The 24,484-nt window shown below is 44.5% G+C and overlaps 1 protein-coding gene across 1 annotated transcript in view; it reads right to left on the reverse strand.

Annotated features, from left to right (window-relative positions):
- Positions 1-2,384: 2,384 nt before the first annotated feature.
- The window catches only part of BBS10 (Bardet-Biedl syndrome 10), an 80,783-nt gene continuing 58,683 nt past the window's right edge, over positions 2,385-24,484 (reverse strand). Inside the window, exon 2 of the mRNA XM_069629374.1 lies at positions 2,385-13,387. Within this exon, the coding sequence (XP_069485475.1) occupies positions 11,461-13,387 (1,927 nt within the window). The 3' untranslated portion in view covers positions 2,385-11,460. The remainder of the gene's footprint in view (positions 13,388-24,484) is intronic.

The raw sequence follows: 24,484 nt of genomic DNA on the forward strand, positions 1-24,484 counted from the left end.
TTGTCTGTCTCTTGCTTCATGATGCATTCACACATCACCATCAGATCCGCTTTTCATGGCGATGCTGAAATAAAAGTAACATAACAGTCAGTACATAAATACATGCTAAATGTGCCAAAATAAATGGGAGTTCCTTAAAATCATCATCCTGTTTGGGTCACTGTGCCATAGCAAAAAGTTTAAGCGGAGCAATTCCAAACCTTCAGGGTAACAAATAGACAAATCCTTCATATGTAGGGCTTATACCATCTAGTTGGTTTTTAAGGAACCTGTTTCTGAGTGACCAAGCACAGTATATATAGGTTGCAAAAGCAAAGGTCACCAATTTATCAGCTGTGCACCCAGACAGGCGTAGCCAGGATTGTCTAGCAAATGGGGCCTGAAGCTAATGTAGTTGGGCCCACTGCACTGACAAAAATATCTGTAAATGCCTACACAGCGCTGCTGAGTGGGCATTTACAGATTTTGGGATGGGCCTTGCCCCTCAGGTTCTGCCCTGTCTACGCCTCTGTGTGCACCTGGACAATTACAATGCGCTTTTTGTAGATGTTTGACGTATTTCTGCTGAACAGGCTTCAATAGGTTGTTTGAGATACAAACACTAAGTACATAAAAACAAACAAATGCACATCGTCTTTGCTGCCAAGTAGGCATACTTTAGAGGGATCGAAGTTGGTTGCCCGCCAGCATTGTGGCAACATTCCCAACCAGTGCTTTGCATACAATGATCTCAGCATAGGAGAGGTGATATCGTCCAGGTACTCTTCCTTGCCCAAGATTGGCTTGCATCATGCGTATTCCCTTGCCTGGACAGTCGATGTGAGATAGCTATCAATATTACATTGAGATTTGAGGCAATATTTCTGTATGACCCGGGCCTTTGTCTGCAAGTTGATTAATTCCGCAATATACCATAGCTGCAGCAAAGACCAGTTCTTTCCTCACATGCATACACCAATGGATGCTACCAACACCAGATTGCAGCAATAGGTCGCGCATGGCCTCTCTGTATTTAGACAATTCTGGGATAGCCTAAAATCGTATCCAGCATAGGGTGGGTCTGCTGGCCAAGACGTCTGCCACCAGTGGCTGTGTTAATTCAATGTGGAGAGATGTATTCGGAGAGCTCTTGGGCAGCCATAATAGTTTTCTTTAAAAGGCGTTTCCCGTGGTTTGCAATAGCACGCAATTAACATAAGCCCAAATATCAGCTCCATATAAAGCAGAAGCCCTTGCCCGCACATTGTAAAGTTCAAGGGAGGAAGAAAACCCGCCACCACCAAATGTGACAACTAATTTTAACAGGGCGCTCTATCCAATGTGGTCACTGAGTTATCTACCTGTGCAGACCAAGTACCTTTGTGTGCAAATCTAATGCCCAAATAATTAAAGGCATGTACCTTTTCGGTAGATTGCCCCCCCCACCCCATTACATAGTGTAGTCATACTTTGTGCATTGGAATGCATATTGCTTTCTTGGATCATGCATACAAAGAATCATGCAGGCCATAGTGTAGTCATATTGCTTAATCTGGTTTTATACGAATTTGCAGCCGATTTAAGTGTAGTCATAAATTTGATGTTGCCACAACAGAAATTAACACAGATAATTCATTCTATTCATAGAACATTGTGCAGTGTGAACCCCTGAATTCATACATATGTGTAATGTGAAAGGACAGGGTGCTTTAACTTGGAACTGTTACTGGAAAAACACATGTAGGTTGAAAGCTATACACACACACACACTGAAAACTGCACACATGTACATTGAAAGATGCACAGCTGCATTCACATGTAAGAATTCCCTGTACCACATTGGATGTTGGGAAAAGTATTCACACTATAAATGGTGGCCGTCATTGGGAGAAACATTAACACTGTATTTTGACACATTTAAACCGAAATGGCATACCTCCTTTTGAACTGTTCTTGCAATATTAAGCAGGACAAGCAATAGAGTCGTTTAGAATGCCTAGTATCTTTTAGAGTAGAATATACCTAGAATTGATTATCGTAATGTGTGCTTGAGTGAATAGACATTAATGAAATTCAAATAGGCAGGAGGAAATCTGCCTTGTTGACCAATTGTTTATAAGCCTATAACATTGTAGTGATTTCCTTGGTATAAAGCTGGAGACCACCATTGGTGGAAGATTATGTAGTCCTTTAAATACATTTGGAGTTTTTGACTAGACTGTCGTTTTCTTCCCCAGAATTCTGGGGTGGGATGGTACATCAGGAATAATAAACTACAATATGTTTTTGTGGATTTAAATGAACACCTATTTATATTGTATGGTGCTGATAGGAAAAAAAAGCCCCTGGAAATAAGTTAGGCCAATAAACAAATCGGGCTGCAAAAAAGGCTGTGAATTGTCCACTTAGTTTGTTCCCCAAAATGAACTGGGGCTATAGGTCTTTATTTATTGATGTATTTATTGTGAGTTGGTTTTAAATTAAAACTTATACAAATCTATACATTTCAATTATTACTAAATACAATTGTAAAGATTTTTTTAAAAACCTTTAAGACTTTCTTTTTTTCCTTCAATACAATTTCTTAAAATCATGACTGAAAAGAAAATTATACATACATACATACTGATCTTATGTTTTTGATATTGGGACAGAAAAAAAACTAGATTTTAATAGTTTCTTGAACCACGTCGGATCTACAAAGTCAACATTTAGCTCCATTTTTACCAAACCCAATCTTGGACCCAAACCCGCCATGCTCAGAACTTTATAAAGTTTAAAACACATCTAAATCCTTCTTGTTATAATACAAGGGTTCAAAGTTACATACTTTGGTACATTATTTAATTTCCTAAAAAATAAATGTAATACTCGAAATACAGAGACTAGGAGCTTAATTGTTCTGTAGAGAGTCTCCAATTTCGCCTGTAAAGTTTTCTTAATCTACAAGAAAAGTAATCCTGCATTGTCATCTAAACCGGTCAGTGAGAGTCCTAAAAACAAAAAGGAGATAATAGGTGCTAACATATGGCCCACATTTTAAAGGCAGCAGGGAAGGAAATTGACCTGCAGAATAATGATTCTTCTTAAATTACACAAAAGCAAAACAAATTGGACTTTCAGAGCCCAATTTAAATCCTTGCTGGAAGATTCAGAAGAGGACCAAGATAGGGGTGTCAACTAGATATCTAAATTATGGTATTTATTGTATAACTATATTTTTCTGTTGACAATCTGTGTTACTGTACTTGTTTGTGGCAAGCAGGTCGCGAATAGCTCTATATATTTAAAAACTGAACAAAGTGGACATTACTGGTGGGCAAAGTAAATCATTCTGATGACAAGACAGGCTTTTTCGCAAGCACAGGAAAATATTTTGATGTGCACGGGCAGCAGTTTGCTACCAAAGAAGGGTATGTGGAGATGTGAAGTAGATAATTTTGTAGTTAAGAGAAGGGCATTCATATGGCCAAAATGAGGTGCCAATTGAGGGGTATTCTGTAAGCAGAAACATTCTTTTTTGTAAAGTACTCTTTAAATTATGACTTTTTGTTTCACAGTTAAAAAATAATTGTGAACAATATCAACAAGTACTGCCCAATCAGGCTTTACCAACAGATAATACAGCATGTAGGTGTTAAATTCCTCATCATTGCCCTGACAGCCCAGTTATCTGTTGTAAAACCCTCTCAATTAGTGATAACTGTTACAATATATATTTGCAATACGCTGCCAAGGTATACCATGATTTCAATGAGCGATCTGAGATTATGAAAACAATATTGTGTGTACACTGAGCTAAAGCTACCTCATCCTGTTTAATGGACTAAACGACCTATCATTTTAACCACTATCAATGTATATATAATTAATTTGTGTAATTCTCCCGTCCAACTATTAAGATTGATATGATATGGCATTTATAACGCGCATATACACACGTCAAGGCACGACGAGACAAGGGAGGGGGAACAGAGGGAAGACAACGATCTTACTAAGCCAGGTGACATTGAGATCGTGCAAGTGCTGGGGAGGGTTAGTGCGGGGGGGCAAAGGGGAGGGGGCAGTGCAATACATAGGATCAACAGTAAAGAATAAATAATAAAAAGAATAGGTAAAAGAGCAGGCAGCTTGTGGTGAGTGCCGGGGTAAGATAGACATCAAGTGTCAAGGGCTGGGGGGATATAGAGATACAGAAACAGCCCCCAAGTGCAGGGGTTACCCGGGAGGCAGTGCAGGTGTGCAGCTGGTGGGGAGAGGACCTGGGCCCGAGATCAGAGGGTAGCCAGGTGACCAGTGCAGTTTCAGTCAGGAGTTCAGCAGCAGAGAGGAGGAGAGAAAGCAGAAGCAAAGAGGAAGGTCTTGAGGTGCTCCCGTAGCCGGAGATGGTTCTCCTCAAGTTTCAGGGAGGCTGGGAGGATGTTCGAGAGGGAGGCCCCAGCCGAAGAAAGATCTACCACCAACTCGTTGCTTGGAGAATCGGCACGCCCTGAGGGAGTTGGAGGCGGATGAGAGAAGAGCTCAAGCAGGAAGATATTTGGGAAGAGAGAATTGGAGGTATTGAGGTTTCAGGCCCCAGAAGGCCTTGTAGACAATGCAGAGGGTTTTGAACTTAATCCTTGCAGCCACTGGGAGCCAGTGCAGAGATTTCAGCCCTGGAGAGATACCATCCCTGGGCTTGAGGCCAAGGAAAAGTCTTGCAGTCCTGTTCTAGATGAGTTGCAGAGGGCGGAGAATAGAAGCAGGCAGATTTAGAAAGAGGCTGTTGCAGTAGTCCAGCTTAGAGAGAACCAGCGCTCTGGAGACAGAGCGCTTCTGGGGGAAGGAGAGGAAAGGAAGAATACCTCTGAGGAGGTGCAGCTGGTAGTGTGACTTCTTAAGAGACATCAGAAATGTGAGGAGAGAAGGAGAGAGTGGAGTCGAAGATGACCCTGAGGTTTTTAGCCTCACAGGTGGGAGAAGGAAGAGGGCCAAGAGAGGCTGGCCAGAGAGTGACAGGAAAGGAGGAGCCGGTGTGCCGATGAGGAGAATCTAAGTCTTACTAGCATTAAGGCAGAGATCATTGGCGGCACACCACTCCTGGATAGCGGGCAGACAGTCAGAGATGAGAGAAGGAGAAGAGGTGGCAGAAGGGAGCCTGAAATTAGCCGAGTGTTGTCCGCATAGCACTGAAAGTTAGGGCAGAGATCGGCAATGTGGTGGAAAAGAAGTGCCAGGTATTGGTTGAACAGCCAGGGAGAGAGGTTAGACCCCTGGGGAACACCACATGTAGAGATAAAGGACCTGGGAGGGTCGCTCGGAGAGGAAAGAGGTCAGACAAGCCAGGGCCTGATCAGTGATAACCAGGTTATCACGGAGACGGTTGAGCAGGATGGTATGGTTGACCGTGTCAAAGGCAGAAAAGAGATCAAATAAGATGAGGACACAGGGGGTATTGGAGTCAAGGTTGGAGAGCAGGCCTTGGTGGATGTTCAGGAGAGCAGTTTCTGTGCTTCTGGCAGCTCTGAAGCCAGACTTATGGTCATGGAGACAACCAACCAATTCAGTGTGAAGATTAAGCTGGGAGATGGCCAGCTTCTCCAGGAATTAGCCCAGGAAAGGAGTGATGGAGATTGGGCGGTAGCTAGCAGGGCAGGAGGGGTCGGCTGAGGGTTTCTAAAGAGGAATTGCACAAGGGAGTGCTTCAGGAGGGAAGGGAAGACTCCAGTGGCGAAGGAGGGGTTGCAAAAGTAAGCCAAAGCAAGAGCCGGGGTGTCAATGTGGTCCTTGATGGTTTTAGATGAACACGGGAGAACCTGTTTTGACAAGACTTTCATAGATCGGACTGATCTAGAAACTGCGTCTAGGGAGAGCAGTGGAAAGGCAGAGAAGGGGGAGAAGAGGTGGCCACAGAAAGGCCAGGGGTAGAGAGGGAAGTAGAGGGAGGAGGAAGAGAGGAAGAGAAAGAGGACAGGATGTCCTGCGTTTTAGAGATGAAATGAGAAGCCAAGGTTGTGCAGAGGGCCTGGGAGGGGACAGGCGAGGTAGAGACTGCAGCAGGATTGGCCAGCTCCTTGCAGATTTTAAAGAGTTTGGCCGAGTTGTTGGATGGCGCAGAGACGCAGGCTTGGATGAGGGCTCTCTTCTTGGTGCAGACAGAGAAATTCCCCAATTGTTATCCTCTATAATGCTGCTCTATTCTAATAATCAAGCTTCTGAAGCATTATTGCTTGAGCGGTGAGCAGATACACCCATTCATGTACATTCAGGAAATAGATGCCCTTGTCAGGGACTGTTTAGATCCCCGGAAGATGGTATCATCGAAACTCCCTGCCCTCTTCTAGGCGGACAATGGAGTCATTTTGATAACTTCGCTGATGGGTCTGATAAAGTAATTGGATATTTTTATGCTAAAATGTAAGGAACTGCCCCTTTGGTTGAATGTAGACAAAACCAAAGTTATAGGGCCTCATTACATGTTAGGCGGTAAGGGTTTACCGGTACCGGTAAGGGCACCGGTACCGGTAAACCCTTACTGCCTTACTACGAGTTCCCTTTGCGGGACCCGACCTTAACGGCTGGTTATACCAGCCGTTAAAGTAGGGTGCCGCAAAGGAACCTCGGTGCTAATTACTGTACCGCAATTTGCAGTACCGTAATTAGCTCCTTCCCCATTCCCATTATGCCCTATGGGGGCAAAAATGGGAATGGGGAAGTGCCTTGGTGAATGGGGAATTACCACCCCCGCTCACCTTGGGGTAGGGCGGTAATTCCGCCATCCACCAAGGCGGACACAGTAAAATACCGGCAGCAACCATGGCTCTAATAGCACCGTGGTTACCGCCTACCGTGTAATGAGGCCCATAGTCTTTAAGCTGCAATTTGCCAAATATCGCCCCTTGATGATAAAAGTAAATGGAGTCAAGTTCGAGCAAGTTAGATATTTTGATTATCTAGGTGTTGGATTTCAAGGCTCATGTACATGGTCTCATCAGGTGCTTAAAGCAGGAACTAACTTGGAGAAGTACAGTGGGCTAGTTGAATAGTTTATCAGACACAGTGGTGGCTCACTTTTCCCGGCTGTGGATATTTAAGAAACAGGCTCTACCCGAAGTTATGTATGGCTCCGAACTATGGGGCTAGGCTAACACCGGGAAATTAGTAGTTTTAGAGCATACGTTGCTGAAGAAATTGGTCCTCCTTCCAAATACTGCCCACTCTTCTCTAGTTCAATTTAAGAGTTTAACCTAATCCCGATAGGTGATCAGGTTGCGTTTGAATCTGACCTTTATTGGGAACGTTTATGGAAATCAGTTGCATTAGAGTTTTATCAGGATGCTGTAAAACACTTATCACTGAATGGGGCCAACAGCATCAAATGGATTTCACACACGAAGTCCATGCTCTGTCTCTCGTTTAGGTTCTACTAACTCAGATTTAGAGGAAGTAATAAAAATAAAAGCAAGGGAGAGGTTGGAATGCAATGCTGGATCTCTCAAGTTGGGTATGGATTATTTGCTTTTGCTGCCACAGTTGGTGATCATACTTACTTGGATTCAATGTCTCCCTCCTTTGAATGTTCACTGTATGTTCCTTTGAGAGGGGAATCCTGCAGACTGCTTCCTTCACCAGAACATGGTCTGAAAATGGTTCAGGGTTATGCTCCATGTGTAGATCAGCCATTGAAACAATAACTCATTTCCTACTGATATGGCCCAGCCCCTTAATCTGAGATATTGGTAAATGAAACCCGTACTGAAGGAAGCTGTGATTCGTGCACAGGTGATGCCATAATGTTTTTAAGACAATATCCACAATGACATGTTTTTGCTGCCGCAAGGTATACACACCAACCGTGGCTCTACAGATCAAAGAATTTGAAGAACATTTTCAGGGGAACATAATGTACTTAGCCTGAAAGCCTCATCAATGTGATTTACCATGAATTGCATTTACTTTATTGATGATCTGCCAGCTACTCTGGGACATTATAGGTAAATTATGGGTAATATCTGAGATCTGTCATTCTGGACACTCAATTTAGTTTATTAAAATGTGTTTTAAAATTTTAGGATAGTGTACTATTGTTGAGCCAATTGAGGTTGTGTTTTTTTTTTTTTTAAGTAGTGGGGTTGTGAGTTGACCCTCCCCGCAAGAATGACTGAAAACCTTTAACTTTTGGGATATCTTCGATTTTTTGGTTTTAAATAATTTATGTTATGATCTTTTTCTCCTGCTATTAACTGTTTACTTAAGACCAATGTCTTAATTAATCATATTACAGATTTTGGAAATTTATTTTGAATCGTTTTTTGAATTTGCTGTATCAAGATGTTTTTATGCAAATTGTTTAACTTGAAGGTTTTTTATACTGAATTAAAAGTGTGTTGACTGACAGTTTTATTAAAAGAGCCCTTGAAAGACAGACGTTCATAATACAGAGCCAACTGGATTTGCTAATTACATTTTCTACAGAGGAGCTCAAGATGGCCTCATCACCTCCTTTTCCCTATACTAGGTTCCTGACCTCTACCCCCTTTACCAACTTCCTATTTCTCCTCTGGCCCCGATCCGCCTTGATGCAACTTACGCCTTCTTCCACTACAGCTGGCCTCTAAAATATGACAATTATAACATTGTTAATTGACTGCATCATCACTTTATATAAAAAGTTCAAGTTGCAAGCAACCAGCCAGATATACAAAGTTCCCTAGCCCCTCAGCCTCCACACAGCACACCATTTGTAACTCACCAAATGTTAATGATCAATTGTCAATGGTTAGCGATAAGTGCAAGTTTTGAGGGCTGATAAAGATTCCAAAAAATAATAGAACAATAACCACAAGAACGTCTTCATTAAACAGGGGCTTCTGAGAATAAAGCTTTTAATTTCTGCTACAACTATGGGAGTTTTAAAAACTTTATAATCATATTGTCAATGAGGTCACTGCTTTGGCCAAAAACAAGGGGATTCTCGTCTGTCCCTTTAGTCAAAATAGAGAGAGAGAGAGAGAGAGAGAGAGAGAGAGAGAGAGAGAGAGAGAGAGAGAGAGAGATTCTAGCACACCAAATGTTTGTTCTACATTGTGTATTATTAACAAAGCAAGTGAATCCTGTAGCTTCTTTTTCTACGATATTTATTTTTCATATCGTAATTTCAATTTTCTTTCAATAACGTTTTTTTATTTTACTAGATTGACCGACGATTAAAATGAATAAACAGCGGGTAAGGCTACTACACTAACATTGCATATCCCTTGAAAATAAATGAAAATAGGTACGCAGTGAAAGAGATGGGATGGTCAGAGGGAGAGACGGGCAGTATAGGAGGCCCATCTGTTTAAATAATACATCTTATCACTTTAATCAGAACATCAATCTAAACAGAATTCCAGTTGTGATGTTGCATTTGTTGACATAATACATGGGCTGTTGTGTAATAATCTTAGGGTATGCTTTTGTTTTGAGCATCGCACGTTACAGCAGTTTTTTGATAGACATAACTAGTAAGATTCAAATTCCAATATAACCTTCAGTTTACAGGCTGTACCAATTTTAAAAATGTACATCTAAATTGTGCTTTCACTTTGGCTAACACTTTATACCAATTATTAAATACAAACATTTCTATGAAGGCTAACTTTTTTGTGGTGTACGGATTAACGAATCTGCGTTACTGGAGCAAAATGCAATTAAATTATTAGTATGCAGGCTGGCTGGCATCGTCAAATTTCACTGACCCAGAGTGTCCCCAGATAATTCAACCTGTAAGGAGTAGATATATAGGTAATTTCTGAAGAGGATTTGCATTTTGTGGTTACTTTCAGTAATGTTTTAGATGGCACTGAGTCAGCAGACAGCCTGCTGAGCAATGGTGCACAAAACATAGATGGAGGAACATCAGATGGTGCTCTGTCCATGATGCCAGAATACATGGCGTGGAATTTGGAACTGCAGGGCACTTAGACGACGTATGTGCGGCTGGGGAGAGGTTTCACTGAAGAACGAGGTACTTTCGAGGAGCGTCTGGAGAGGAAGATGGGAGGATGAAGAGGGTGAAAAACAGGCAACAAAGTGCGCTGCCAGCAGTAGTCAGTGCTAGCAGCATTTCACAAGCAGGCAGAGGTATTGGATGTCGGCAGGATTAAGGGGTGCTGTTTGTATCTTGATCCATTTAGATAGTGTGTTAGTAATGGAGATTTAAGTGATTAAGTTTCCCATCTTTAGTTTTGGCCAGTTGGGAACAATGGTGTCTGCAACATGGCATGCTACTGCAGATAAGGCCAAAACACCAGGAAAATCCGACTTTACAAACTTCTCATGTCGGGGTGCAAACATCCTGAACTGTAAAAGCTGGATTACGCTACTGGTGCTCTTGCTGATAGCAAGACAGGCTGTAGAACAAGAAAACAGAATTGTTCTTTACAGAGACAAGCCAGGTAGTAATCAGTAGAGAGAAATTATCTGATGTGTTGACATGCAATACAGAATAGCCAATCAATGCCATGCCAGCAGAAGCAACTGATAGTTCCACTCACTTCCCCCTCTTTCCACTCACTCCCTTTCTTTGAACTTAATTCCCTTCTCTTGGGCCCCCAAAACTTCCCACCCAACCAGGTTACTCTGTATTCCTTTTTGCGAATTTCCCTTTTGACTATAAAAATATATGTGTAACATATTTTTGTTTGCAACGGTCTGATGGGCAGAAAGGTTAAAAAAAAAGTGAAACGGAAGAACTAATGGGCTATAAAACATCAGCCCCATTATGAATAATGGTGCGACGTTTACTAAAACACCTACATAATTATTATAGTAGCAGGAACTTTTTTTCAGGTTATCATCTCAGCTGATAGAAAAAAAGAAAACAGGAAAACCACATTGATGCTTCATAACAGTTAGATTTGTAGTGGACATACTGGTTATTCTTTATCTCTACAGCAGTCATGGCCTATACCAATGATTTCACTTAAATGTTCCCATGTCTTCACAATAGGGGACGTGTTTTTTATTTAAACAATATATTATGGGGCGGACTTTCTAAGCTCAATAATTAGTGTAAGTAAAATTTACACATAAAATGGCTTACGTTTTACTTACACTATTTTTTTGGAGCTTAGCGCTTTTAGTTTTACTTGGGCCATTTTATTAGCTTAGTAAATTAGCACAATATATGGGCCTTTACCAAGCTAAAAAAATTGCGTAGGTAAATCTTACGCCTACATATGTAAAACAAAACGGCTCAAGTTTTACTTACGCGATTAGTTTGAGCTTAGCCATTTTAGTTTTATGTTATTTCTTGAGCTTAGTAAATCAGCCCCATATATATGCACACAAATAACATTAAAGAGTAAAACAAATCTAGGGCATGTATGCGTGTGTACTACGAGTATACACGTGCCAACTCATTGCAGGTCGCATTGCTTGGGGATATTTCTAGTGCTCTTCTGAACTATGACGTGGACAACTGAAGAGCTGCAACATACAAAAAACATATTTCAGGATTTATAGTTCAGAGTCACTGTCTTCATCCATATTTGGGGGCGCTTTCTTAACGCCAATCACTAAATCGATTGTCACCAGTTTTGCAGCACAATGAAGCACCGAAGCCAGGAGCTCATATTTACATGCGACAGACTCGAAGCCTTTCTGTTTCATAACAGGCGTGTTTGCTCGCACAGCGCCGATCACGGCACTATAGGCGCGTAGAAAAGGTGCATTCCCCATTGGGGTCCTATGAATGTTTCGAGGAATGCATAAGAGAGCATCAGCAAATAACGTGGTGACCAAAGCTAACTCTCCATGCCGACTCTGTGCTGCATGTTCATGTAGATAATAATGCAAGAGGATCTCCAACGTTCCTCCAACGGGGAGGAGGGATCCTGCTGGTATGAACGATTCAGAATATCTGTGCGGCCCACTTGCACGGGCAGTCCTTTGCATACACGTTACCCGCCTACAGATTGTCTCCGGTTCGTTACTCATGCTTCTCAACTGTTGAGTAATATGAAATGTGCTGTTTTCTTCGGTACAGTTGTCGCCTTGCCCAATATTTTCCTGGACGTTCTTTCCAGCCTGACTTTCAAGAGACAGCTTGCTGAAACTATTGGCAGTACAGCTCATGGGCTCCATTTCAGATAGTGCAACGTAACACTTTGATTCAGCATTCGGTATTGCTTTGACTTGAACGTTGTTTTGCGTATCACATTCATTGTTCAAGCCTTCAGCCTCTGTCCGTCCCAACAAATCCACACCTTGTCTGCATGCTCCCTTATTGTGGATTTCCTGTTGCTTGCTAGTGCTAGAGTAACAGTCTCCGGTGGCCAAGCTGGGTTGCTTTTCATCGTCTGCCCCAATGACATCGTGTGCTTTGAACAACTGACGTAGCATTTTTAATGCACCTTGGAAAGCGGAGACATGTTGCTGGGTGAGACCCTTCACTGGCCCGCAGAGTACCACGCAGTGTGGGTCAAAGGCAGTAGTACTTGTCACACCCAGGTGCACATACCTGTGAGAGCCAAGTAGAATCGGCTTGCAGAACGATGCTGTCAGACTTGATGTGACCTCTCCGCGCAACAGTTCCCAGCTGGGTTTGGATTCAGGTGCCACGACTGTGACCCTGCACAGGAGGGCAATGTCTTCTTCTGAAAGACAATGAACAACTGAGATGCAACTTTGCTTGGCATAGTAAAGAGCAGTTTCCGATTGCTTGACACTTGACAAAATTAGATTCACACCACAAATCTGCAAGTGTTTCATGAAGCTTTCGGTTCTTTTCGTCACCCCCACTTCAAATCGCACAAACTGCTCTTCAGAGGTCACGGCCAAGTCAAAACCGTTGGTAGAAAGGCGGGAATTGACGGGCTCTGTCAGAACGAGGGCTCGAATGTCTCCCTCTGCTGGGCAGAACACAGCGAAATCCCTGTGAAGTACGAGTCCTGGAAGCACCGTAGACCTCCCGACTGGAAGGCCTGTCACGGCAGTGTGAAGTTCCAGGAAGCAGTCATCCAGCAAGCTCACCACATCGTCCTTACAGTCATCGCGCACAACACACTTGCTGACAAAGTCCAACGCTATTTCAGCAACGTATTTTGTATGAACTTTCCCAATTTTACCAAAAAAGTAGGCCTCCAACGTAGACTTCAACACATCTTTGCACAATTCCGAATTGTTGCCGGGGAAAGTAAACACAGAAATAAAGTGCGGGCGGACGTGGGTACCCATGACCCTCGCAAGCACATTCATTTGAAACTGCATCAGAGATTGACATATTCTTTTCAGTGCACAGCCATGTCCTCGGTGCTTTGCTCCTCCTCCCTTTTTCTTAACGACTTTTTCAAGTCCTCTCAGTACATCGCATAGCAACATGATGAAGGCCTTGGTGCCATCTCCAGTTACACGGTAGAGCCTGGATGCACAATCCACTATCATTCTGCAACAAAAAGAATATTGATTCAAACATATGGAAACAGATTACAAATATTTTTTTCAAACTGTACACTGGACAATTTACAAAAAAAAACAGCTTTAAAAAATGTCTTTTCATTGTAGTTTTAAATACAAAACAAGAACAAGACGCACAACATAATCGGCCCCATCACTGTGTATTCATACAGCTAACACATTCTCATTTTGTTGTGGGGGGTCCCTGAGGGTTCACTTGTTGATTTGGGGGGCGGGGAGGTTGGGCAACTGACATCAACAGTCCATCAGCTAGAAATCCCAACATGCAACTTTCAGAGCACACACATATATATATATATATATATAATACATTACTCACCGTAATCGTATTTCTGATGCTTGTATCTGCTTAGATTCACATGCTGTGCATAGGCCGACATCTGGTGGAAGCTGAGGAGTATTACAGTTTGTTTTTCGAAACTCGAAAATGGGCGTCGACACAGGGCGTGCCAGTAATACTATCCCTAGTGTGACGTCCACTGTACCCATGATGCCTCATGCGTCTAGGACCCTCAGATTGTATTTTTCCTGACATGAGGTAGCATGAGGAGTAGCGCGAGTACAGATAATCCAAGCAGATAGATAGATAAATAAGACTACAAGCATCCATGCACCTTCTCTCAGAGGGAAGGAAGGGTGGGTCGCATTTGAATCTAAGCAGATACAAGCATCAGAAATACGATTACGGTGAGTAATGTATCCCTTCTGAGGCTTGTGGAATCTGCTTAGATCACATGCTGTGCATAGATTAGCGAGCAGTGTTAGAAGAAGGAGGTGGGATGTGAGAAGGGTCATGAGCGAACAAATGTCTTAGAACCGCTTGTCCCACTTGAGTATCTGTCTTGGAATGGGTGTCAATGCAGTATTGCTGAGTAAAAGTGTGAATAGAGCTCCAAGTAGCTGCTTTGCAAATGGTGTCAAGGGGTACATTTGTAATGAAAGCCAGAGTGGCCCCAATGCCTCTTGTAGAGTGGGCTCTTGGCATGAAAGGCAGAGTTTTTTCAGAAAGAGAGTAACACAGCTGGATACAGTTAACAATCCACTTAGAGATGGCATATTTAGAGATGCGATCTCCCTCTCTGCCTGTAGCTACGGAGACAAACAGCTGATCTGTTTTCCTTAGCGGTCTGGTTTTGTTTACATAGTAGAGGACCGCCCTACACACATCTAGGGTGTGTAGTTTCACCTCAGCCGAGCTTTGTGGGTCTTGGAAGAAAGCCGGAAGCTCGATGGACAGGTTCACGTGGAATTTAGAAATAAACTTAGGTGAGAACCTAGGGTGTGTACGTAAAACCAGTTTATCTTTATGAACTGTAAAGAATGGATCCTGCACTGACAGAGCCTGAATTTCACTGACCCTTCTTATAGAGGTTATTGCTATTAAGAAGGCAGTCTTATAGGTCAGGTGTTTGAGACTGCTTTTATGCATGGGTTCGAATGGGGGACCCATGAGTTTAGATAGAACCACGTTAAGGTCCCATCCTGGTGGTGGGTTTGAAATAGGAGGGTGAAGTCTCTTTACTCCTTCCATGAAAGCTTTAACCACTGGTATCTTCCACCACAACACCTTGTTATGGGAGGTGGTGTATGCTGACAGCGCTGCCAGGTGTACCTTCAGTGAGTTAAATACCAGTCCTGCATCCAGCAGGTGTAGCATGTATGTGACAATTGTGGAAGGAGTGCAATCAACTGGGTTGACTTGCTTATTCTGGCACCAGATAACGAATCGTTTCCATTTGTCAAAGTAGCAGTGCCTCGTGTTTGGCTTCCTAGATTCTTTTAGGATGTCCATACATCTCTGTGGTAATTTGAGATGTCCGAACTCTATGACCTCAGGAGCCAGGCTGCCAGGTTCATTGAGTTGGGTTGAGGATGCACCGTTTGACCTTGGTGCTGGGACAGTAGGTTGTACCAGCCCGGGAGTTTGATGTGTTCGCACACCGCTAGTCTGCGTAAGGGTGGGAAGCACGGTTGTCTCGCCCACATGGGAGCAACTAGGACGAGCGTCATTGATTCTCTGTTCATCTTGTTGACCACCTTCCTGATGAGTTGTTGGTGGAAAAGCGTACGCAAACATCCCTGACCAGTTCATTCACAGGACGTTCCCCTGGGAGTCTGGCTGGGGGAACCTGGATGCAAATTCTGGGCACTGTCTGTTTTTGCTTGTGGCCAATAGGTCTATAGTGGGGAAACCCCACTGAGAGAAGATACCTTCTACGATTTCTCTGTGTAGACACCATTCGTGTTCCTCTCGGAGGGGATCTCTGCTCAAAGCATCCGCCAGAGAATTGAGATCCCCTGGAACATGCTGAGATGACAGGAAGATGTTCCGTCCCGAGTGCCCATATCCAAATTTTCTGGGCAAGCTTGGACAGATTTGGTGAACGAGTCCCTCCTTGCTTGTTCAGGTAAAACATGGCTGTAGTGCTGTCCGTTCGAATCTGCACTGACAGATTCAGCAGGTAGGGCTCGAATGTTTGAAGCGCTCCGAATACTGCCAGAAGCTCTAGCAGGTTGATGCGATTCTTGGCCACTGAGTGAGACCAGAGACCCTGAGCTGTGTGGTGGAGGTGGTGAGCTCCCCACCCTGTCAGGCATGCATCAGTTGTGACTACCACCTGTATCTCTGGATCGTAAAAGGGTTTCCCTTTGGACAGATTTTCTCTTGTCCACCAGTGAAGGCTTTGTACAAGTGTTGGCGAAATGACCACTAGACCGTCCCACTGACCACTTGCCTAAGACCACCGTTTTGCCAACCATTCCTGCATGGGACGCATGCGCAGGCGCGCGTGGGGGACCAGGTAAATACATAATACCATCATGCCCAGCAAACGCATTGCTTTGCGTACCGTTATCTGGCGACCGGCCTGATATTGCGGAATTTGCAGCAGTATATTCCAAATTCTTTCCTCTGATGGAAAGGTCAACCCCTCTTGCGTGTCTAGGATAGCTCCTAGGAACTGTTTGGAGGTGCTTGGCACCAGACTTGACTTTTTCTCGTTTATTGAGAAACCTAATTCGAAGAGGAGGTCGATCGTCCTTTGAATGTTTGTTCTGCAAATTACTAGGGTCTCCCCCGTGATGAGCCAGTCGTCCAGGTAAGGGTACACCGGGATTGCCTCCCTGCGTAGGTGTGCTGCCGCCACCGCCAGTACCTTGGTGAATACCCTTGGAGCCGAAGCTATCCCGAAGGGCAGTACCTTGAACTGGTAGTGCCGACTGTCCACCTTGAAGCGCAAGTACTTTCTGTGCGCTGGGAACATGGAAATATGAAAATGGGCATCTTTCATGTCCAATGTTGCCATGTAATCCCCCTTTTTTAGGAGGGGGATTACCTCTTGGAGAGTAGTCGTGTGAAATTTTTGGGGCCTGACATACTTGTTTGCAGGCCGTAAGTCCAATACTGAGTGCATTGTCAAATCTTTTTTTGGCACAAGGAAGTAAGTTGAATAAATACCCTTGTTTACCTGCTGTCCCGGGACGAGTTCTATCGCGTCCTTTGCTAGAAGATTGACGATCTCCTCGAGGAGGATCTTCTCGTGGTCCAAAGAATGTATTCTTTGTCGTGGAAAGTGGTTTCGGGGACGCTCTGACAGTTCTATGCAGTATCCTGCGGACACTGTGGACAGCACCCATCTGTCTGATGTGATCCCTTCCCAAGCTTGGGTGAAGTTGGAAATGCGTCCCCCTACTGGGGATGCGTGAGAAGGGACCCTGAACGGAGCGTCACTGTTTTGGTGGAGGCGTGCCGCCGCCTATACTGGGGCTGCCTCTACCTTTACCTTGTCCTCTCTTATTACCCCTGCCATAACCCTGGGTAGACTGCTGGCTGTTGTTCCATTGTGTACCCTGCCCCTGGGAATAGTTAGACCCTCTCTGGGAATTTTGTCCGCGTGGGCGACGAAAATTGCCATTCCCTCTCTGGTTAGGGGGTTTATTGGTTAGTTGGCCTAGGGATTTGAGTGTCTCATACTCGTCCCTGGCATTTTTCAGCGCGTCTTCGACCGCCTTTCCAAACAATAGATCCGGCTCCACCGGTTTATCTATCAATGATGCTTGGGTTTCGGCTTTGAACCCAGACTGCCGCAACCAAGCATGCCTCTTGATAACAGTACCTTCTGCTATCAATCTGCCGGCGTTATCCGCGGCATCAAAGGTTGCTTTTAATATGCAACCGGACACGGCTCTTGCTTCCGCCGAAACTCGTGCCAATTGGCTTTTAAAGGGTTCTGGGGCGGAATCTATGAGTGCCGCGACTTCTTCCCACTGGTGGCAGTTGTAACTCGCCAGCAGGGTGGTGGAGTTGGCAATCCTTGCCCGGTAGGCGGAAGTGGAGGCTACTTTCCTGCCCAAGCCATAAATCCTCTTGCTCTCCTTGTCGGGAGGAGCTTACAGGTGTTTGTAACTACCAGGGAGTCCGGGTTCAGATGCCCTCTTATGTACAGTGGGTCTGTTTGGGCTGCCCTGAAAAGCTTCTGAACTCTGGGGTTTACCACCCTAGTGATATTGGGATTAACAAGGGAAGGGTCTATCCTCCTTTGTATTGATTTAAGGATAGGGATGGCCTGGGCAACAGGTCTCCTTTCTCCAACTAACTCCTCGGCAAAGTCCCTCTCTTCCTGAGCACCCTTGGTGTCAATGTAGAAGTGTTCTGCCGCTCTGGACAGAACTTCATTCAAGAGAGGCTGGTTGTCGACAGGGGAGTCGGTAACCGGGGGTTCTTTATCTACCGGGGAATCTACCCTGTAGGTTTCTGGGTTGTCCTCCTCCTCCTCCTTTTGGTCCTCATCATCCCCATAGTAGCCCGTCCCAGTTTGTTCTTCCAACATGCCCAAATCTGGATCCTCACAAAAGGATGGATCTCCCTGATATTGAGAATAGGGCTGTATACAGAAGGGGTCTGAAGTAGGAGCTTCAAACCGGGACTTCTTACTTGGGGGAATAGGATCCTTAGAGCCTGAGGGTGTTGACCCGTCTGCGGTATAAGAGAGAAAGCGTTCAAGGTTTTTGGCGTAGAAATCTGCCAATGATGACATCCTTGACATGACTGTCTATGTCATCACTAGACCATTCTCTTGAACTGGGAATGATTCTTTCTTGGAGGGCTTTCCCTGTTTTATCTTAACTAGACCTACTGGTTTGAACAGGGGTCTTTGGGATAACAGAAGGCTGAGACTTGTCCAACTGTTTATGTGGAGTAGAATGTTTTTGAGGTGTGGAAGGAGGCTGAGACTGCTTCCTTTGTTGTTTTTCCCCTTCCCTTGGGTGGAAGAGTGTTTACCCTGTTTTTTCGCCCCTTCAGAGCCTTTCGACGCCTGGCGCCGAGGTTTGGGGGGTAGTGTCGCTATCTTTCGAGTGTGAAGGTTGGGACTCCGGAACAGCCGTTGCGAGGCCTGTTGATGCCGACTCCTGGAGTGCGGTCTGGGGATAGAGGTCGGCTTCGTCTTCCGACGATCGAACCTCCGTTACCTTGGGGAGCAAGGCACTCTTGGCAACAGTGGATGGTTGCCTGGAGTCATGCAGCGATCTAGATCGGGAACGCCCAGAGGACACCGATTCGGACCGTTCTCTATGTGCCTCTTTCTGAGTACTCGACGTGCGCGTCGAGTCTCGGTTGGACTTCATGTGTTTTGTGGAAGTGCTGTGGGTAGCGCTTGTGTCGCCGGGGTCTTCCCCATAGCCGCCTTGCCGGACGACCTTCCGAGGTCGGGGACTTGCGCTTGGCTGTCAATTGACGCCACGTTGCCCTCCCCGTCCGAAAGCACGGCGTTGCTTCCATCGCTGAAGGTGCCCTCCGCTGCCATGGCCTCTTGACGCCTGGCGTGGTGGGCCCAACGCTTGATCGAACGGTCCTTTAGTGTTTTCAGTTTGAACCTAATATACGCTCTGCAGTTAGCCTCGGGGTGGTCCCTTGGTAAGCAGAGATTGCATGTGGCGTGTCTGTCAACCCAAGGGTACTTGCAGTTGCACTTGGGGCAAAATTGGAAAGGGGTACCCTCCATATGCACCTTGTGGCAGCGGGCTAATAAGTGTGGGAATATATAAGAATGTACCTATATACCAAAAGAGTGTAGAGTATGTCCACCCCCCACTCTCCCTACTTGCAGGGCCGAGGCCAGAGGCCTTCCGAGGCCCAAATCCATCATGCAGCTGTCCACGGTCGATTCTTTCTCCGGGCCGGCGTCGAGTGTGGATGTTCGGTGACTTGACGTTGGGGTGGACAAATGGGGAAATATAACAATATTTTTGCAAAAGTATGGCTAAGGCCAGGGAACTCTGCGGAATGCTTCCGACCAGTATGGCGGAAAAAAACAATCTGAGGGTCCTAGACGCGTGAGGGATCATGGGTACAGTGGACAGCATGAGGTCTGAGAGTCCCAGAAAAAAAGTGACAAACTCGAAGCAAATAAGCAAAAACGAGTTTAATAAATGGTAAAAAAAGTAGGCAAAACACACAGCAAAACAAAACAGGATGCCAGGGCAGTGTCCTGAACGACGCGTTTCGCGCTTCCCCGAGCTAATTTAAATAACTAATTTAAGACGTCACGCTAACCACTTTGATTATCCGATTGTCTACAGATTTGTTGACATCCACCTGTGACCGCTTCAGTCATGCTCTGGAAACCTTTTTGCATGCATAACCTACCACCCCTTCTCAGTACAAAAGACTTTAAAAAAGGTAGTAAATGGTAGTAATGCGTTAAACAAGTGTTTAGTAATGAGGATTGCTTCAGCCTAACCCTTGAGAAGGTATCGTCATGAACTAGGCCACAACGATATGTAATTGCAGCATAACAGTTGGCCAACAACATGTTACTGAAACCCTTCATGTATTCATCCCTTGCCTGTGTGAGACACAGTTTTCACCAGAATTAAGTTGAATAACTCTTCGGCTTTGTCAGTGTCCCAAGAAATGTATTCTTTGTCCTTCCATGTTACTCTTAGTTTAGCAGGGCAAAGCAGCCCAGCCCAGTCCAGCTCTTACTTCCTGGGCTAGAAATGATTTCTTGAATGCATTCAGTCTCCACCTTTTCCTTTCTGCTACCAGAGCCAGATCTGGAAAGAGGAAGATCCTATGCTGTTAGTATTCCAGTTTTTCTTTTTCAATTGCTGTGTTTATTCTTTCTTTACATCTGACAATTTAATAAGGGTTGGGCCAACTTCTGATATTTGGGATCTATCTGAGGCATGCATTCTGATCCTATAGCACTCACAAATATAGGATCCTCGTACACATGTAGGTCATGCAACTCTGGGATCTAATTTGACGCAAAGACAATCTGGTCCTCTACTTCCACCATAGAGGGGAGGCCAATGACACGGATCTGTTTTGCTAGTACCACATTTTCCAAGTATTCCAGCCTACTTTCCATGGCCTTATTTCCTTTGATAACTGATTTTATTTCCTTCCTAATCTGCTTCAGTGTTGGATTTGTTTGAGTATTTTGCTTGTCTAGTTCTGTGGTTCTCTACTCAAGGCTAGATGTTCTAGACTGCAATTGAGGTACTTTCTCATTGAGTTCATAACATTTACTTTCTAACCAGGTCATAGATTTTTCAGTCTAACTCAGAGTTTCTAAGACAGGATCTCTTTAAGGAGAGGAGGGGCCTGGAACTCGTTGTAGGACATTGTGGTGCAGAAAGGTCCTGGTCAAGAGCCTCCTCTTTTTTATTCTTCACCAGTAGCCATTGTTTTACCTATGACACTGCATTACCAACCAATGTGCACCTGTGTGTCTTACTATGATAGGATTTAGACTCTTGCTTTGTTAATGGGTGGAAGGAGACATTTTTCATGGGTACAAGCCTACTCATGTTGTTACCAAGTTTTCATTGACTGTTCTGCATACATGTTTCCCATGGGAAGGCTTGTTAATACTGCCCACATGTCTGCTCAGAGTCCAACTTTCCCTGTAATAGCGTAGATTGGTTAATATTGCCCACCGTGCTAGTGATAGCGAGAAAGGACTAACTCTACCACCCTCTCGCTACTCCTCAATGGCTCTTGCACTCGGCTGCAGTGAGATGGTAGAGCTCCTTCAGGCAGTCATTGCCCTCATAGGAGTATCACCTCATCTGCTCACAGACTGCAGAAAAAGCTAGTAAGCATGCCTAGGTTTGGCCCAGTCTCAGTTATGGCTCCCTTGATTATCACACCGTACAGCAGGGCAAGCAACATCGCTCTCTACGGCGGCAGTCACATCTCACCTTATCCGAGGCATAAGTAGGCCAAGACGGAGGGGATTGAATGCCCGCAACCCTGCTGCACCGCGCACCTTAACCGAGTTTCGGCTTTTAACACATCTGTTCAAGGGAGTATCTGGAGTCCCTCCATCTGCTTTTCCTGGGTCGCTGATCCCAGATTAAGGGCTGAAGCAAGGGTTATTCCTTACCTCTGATAGAGTCTTAAGAGAAGGCAGCCATCTTGCACAAGACATCAGCTTTTTGTACACACATTGAATGTTTCTGTGCTAAAACGGGATTCCTGGTAGCTGCACTGTGCCAAAAACTACAGTGGCTATTATCATCACAATTACTAGGACTCCTCAGTTCTTCAAGCCAATCGACACAGGCTGGACCCTTGGGAATTCACAATGATCAGTTAAAATGCTTTTTACTGGATTCAGTAGTGGCTTTTGGGTTTTTGGACCAAGGATGTATGCATGTATATCAGAAAAACACATGGCCCTTCCAGTGGTTAAAAACAAATGGCAGCAGACACGGTTATACACCAATAACAGAGTCTGTGATGAAACTTTAATCCATTGGACATAGTATTTCAGTCAATGTACAAAACTCAGCAACTAGGGAAAGTAAAACCATTGGTAATTGGTCAACTTCAATTTCCACCAAGGAGCTCTCCTGGTCCGCAATTGATCCCAATGTTAGCTGTGTTATTTTGATATATAGTATTAGGAAATATTGAATTTTGCTGTTTTCCCTCCACACACATCTTTGGAACTCCCGCCAACTTGTTGAGTACATTGATCAGTCCCTATGGTCATCAGTGCACGGAGATCCCTGCCCCCCAAATGAAATTCCCTATTGCACGCATCCCCTTACAGCAAGATGCGCCATGGGTCCTCTGTATCTCTTTTTCTTTTGTTTTTAGTAACATTTCTAATACTAGCATGATGTGTCCTAGATGGGCTGGTGGCAGCAGATATTTTTCGACCTTGCTTTTTATCGTACACTTTTGCATTTTACTGCAAAATGCCATTTTAGGGTATGTAGGACTCAAAATGGCAAGTGTCACACATGTGCCATGAATTTTTTGTCTTCATCTGGCCTTCTTCTTGCCCTAATGGGTCTGGAAACACCATATAACAAAAACCCTTTTCCGGGGAAAATGGCAGTATGTGGTTGTGGGCGATGAGGGGGCTGGGACTGCCGGGTCCCAGTCCACACCTCGGCCAGTGTGTCTGTTGATGGGCAGATGTGAAGGAAGGAGGCTTTCCCCGATTGGACAGCTCCTGCCAGTTTGAATGGTGTAGATAATTGTCATTGGTGGGATTGAGGGCAACTCCAGCTGGAATTTAGGATAAATGGAGGACAGCTTGTGAGACAAGATGCATACCCAAACAGTTGCTGCGCTCCAGAATGAAGAGAGGCCTAGCAGGACCAGATTCTTTGTCTCTACCACAAGTGTCACCTTTTCGCTGCTTGAACGTTGTGATCGTCGCTGCAGCCAACCTCCATTACGTCCTGGGTTCCTCTGAGGTCGCCAGAACAGTGGTGGTCTTCATCTCATCGTGCCAGAGTCGCCCACCGTTCCAGTCACAAGAACTGACCACAGACTAACCAGACCCAATCCAGATGCTGAAAGTGACTAAAGCATCCTCAACCGTGCACCTCCTCCTGCGGAACCAACACTCCAAGAAAGTGGGTACAGCAGATTTGGTAACCCCAAGAGTAGTTTGAGGTAATTGGAGTAATGGATGAGTTTACATCACTGTTTCTAACCCCCTCCTGCCATAGGTTTTAACAGGGACAAGTTTTCAAACCTACCTCTCCTTTACCTGTCGTAATCGGTTGAGTTATGAAGAACTAACACTTGCACTCCCCGGTTGGCTTTGCCAAACTGGTTCTGCTACTTTCAAGGCGCCTTACTCCCTACAAAGAGTTAACTTTGGGACATGCGATGTTTAGGGCAGTAGGCCCCACCCTCTTTAGAAAGGAAGAACTTGTTAAGTGCTGGGGCCTTATATTACAGGGCCTTGTATTCATGTTTGTACTGTCCTCTTGATGCATTGGCTAGTAATATTTGACTCATGGTGAGGAAAAAATGATGTGTTGTGGGTATGTATAGAATTGAGGTGGCAAGTGACTTAATGGCAGGCTAGTAGCTTGCCACTATAATTTCTTCCCCATGATACCAGTTTCTAACTGGTTCTACAATTCTTAATTGTTTTTCTCACTTACTTTACTGCATACAATTTCCTTGAGTTCTTACTTGAATCCTATCTGAACATTCTTAAATGTAAAGCGTTGGTGCTCCCCAATGTACAGTGTGTGTATTTAAGGATAGTATGTACCTATTATTTTCACTGCAAGGTGTGTTCAGGCGTAAAGAATATTTTATTTGTAAACTTTATTGTCTAAATTAAAGTACTGGAGTGATCTGTATGTGTATCTGATTTAACAAATGCACCCCACCCAACCCCACATTCTTTGGAGTCTAGGCCTCACTGCTCAGTCACCAACCTTGATAGACCGCAGTGTCTTTTCCCCGATTCACTATAAAATGGTGGATTCTCCGAATCTTCCCCCTGAAGGGATTCTGAAAATCCATTTTAATATATAGTTTCCTCTCTTTTTCACTCTTGCCACAAAGGCGAAATTCTACTCCTATGCATCATATACATTGGGAATTATTGACAGAGTGGGGTTGTTAGCAGCAATAGGAGCAATGAATAAGAGCAAGAGTATGTAGCACAAAGTTAGACAAAGCATTGAGCATAATTGAAACGTTGCTTTACAGATCATATTCAACGACGCATGGCTGCAAAGCATTCTTTTTATTGTGCTTAGTTTATAAACGCAAACTTTCCACAATATACATTAA

This window comes from Ambystoma mexicanum, chromosome 12, assembly GCF_040938575.1.
Source record: "Ambystoma mexicanum isolate Mex_15411 chromosome 12, UKY_AmexF1_1, whole genome shotgun sequence".
NCBI lineage: Eukaryota > Metazoa > Chordata > Amphibia > Caudata > Ambystomatidae > Ambystoma > Ambystoma mexicanum.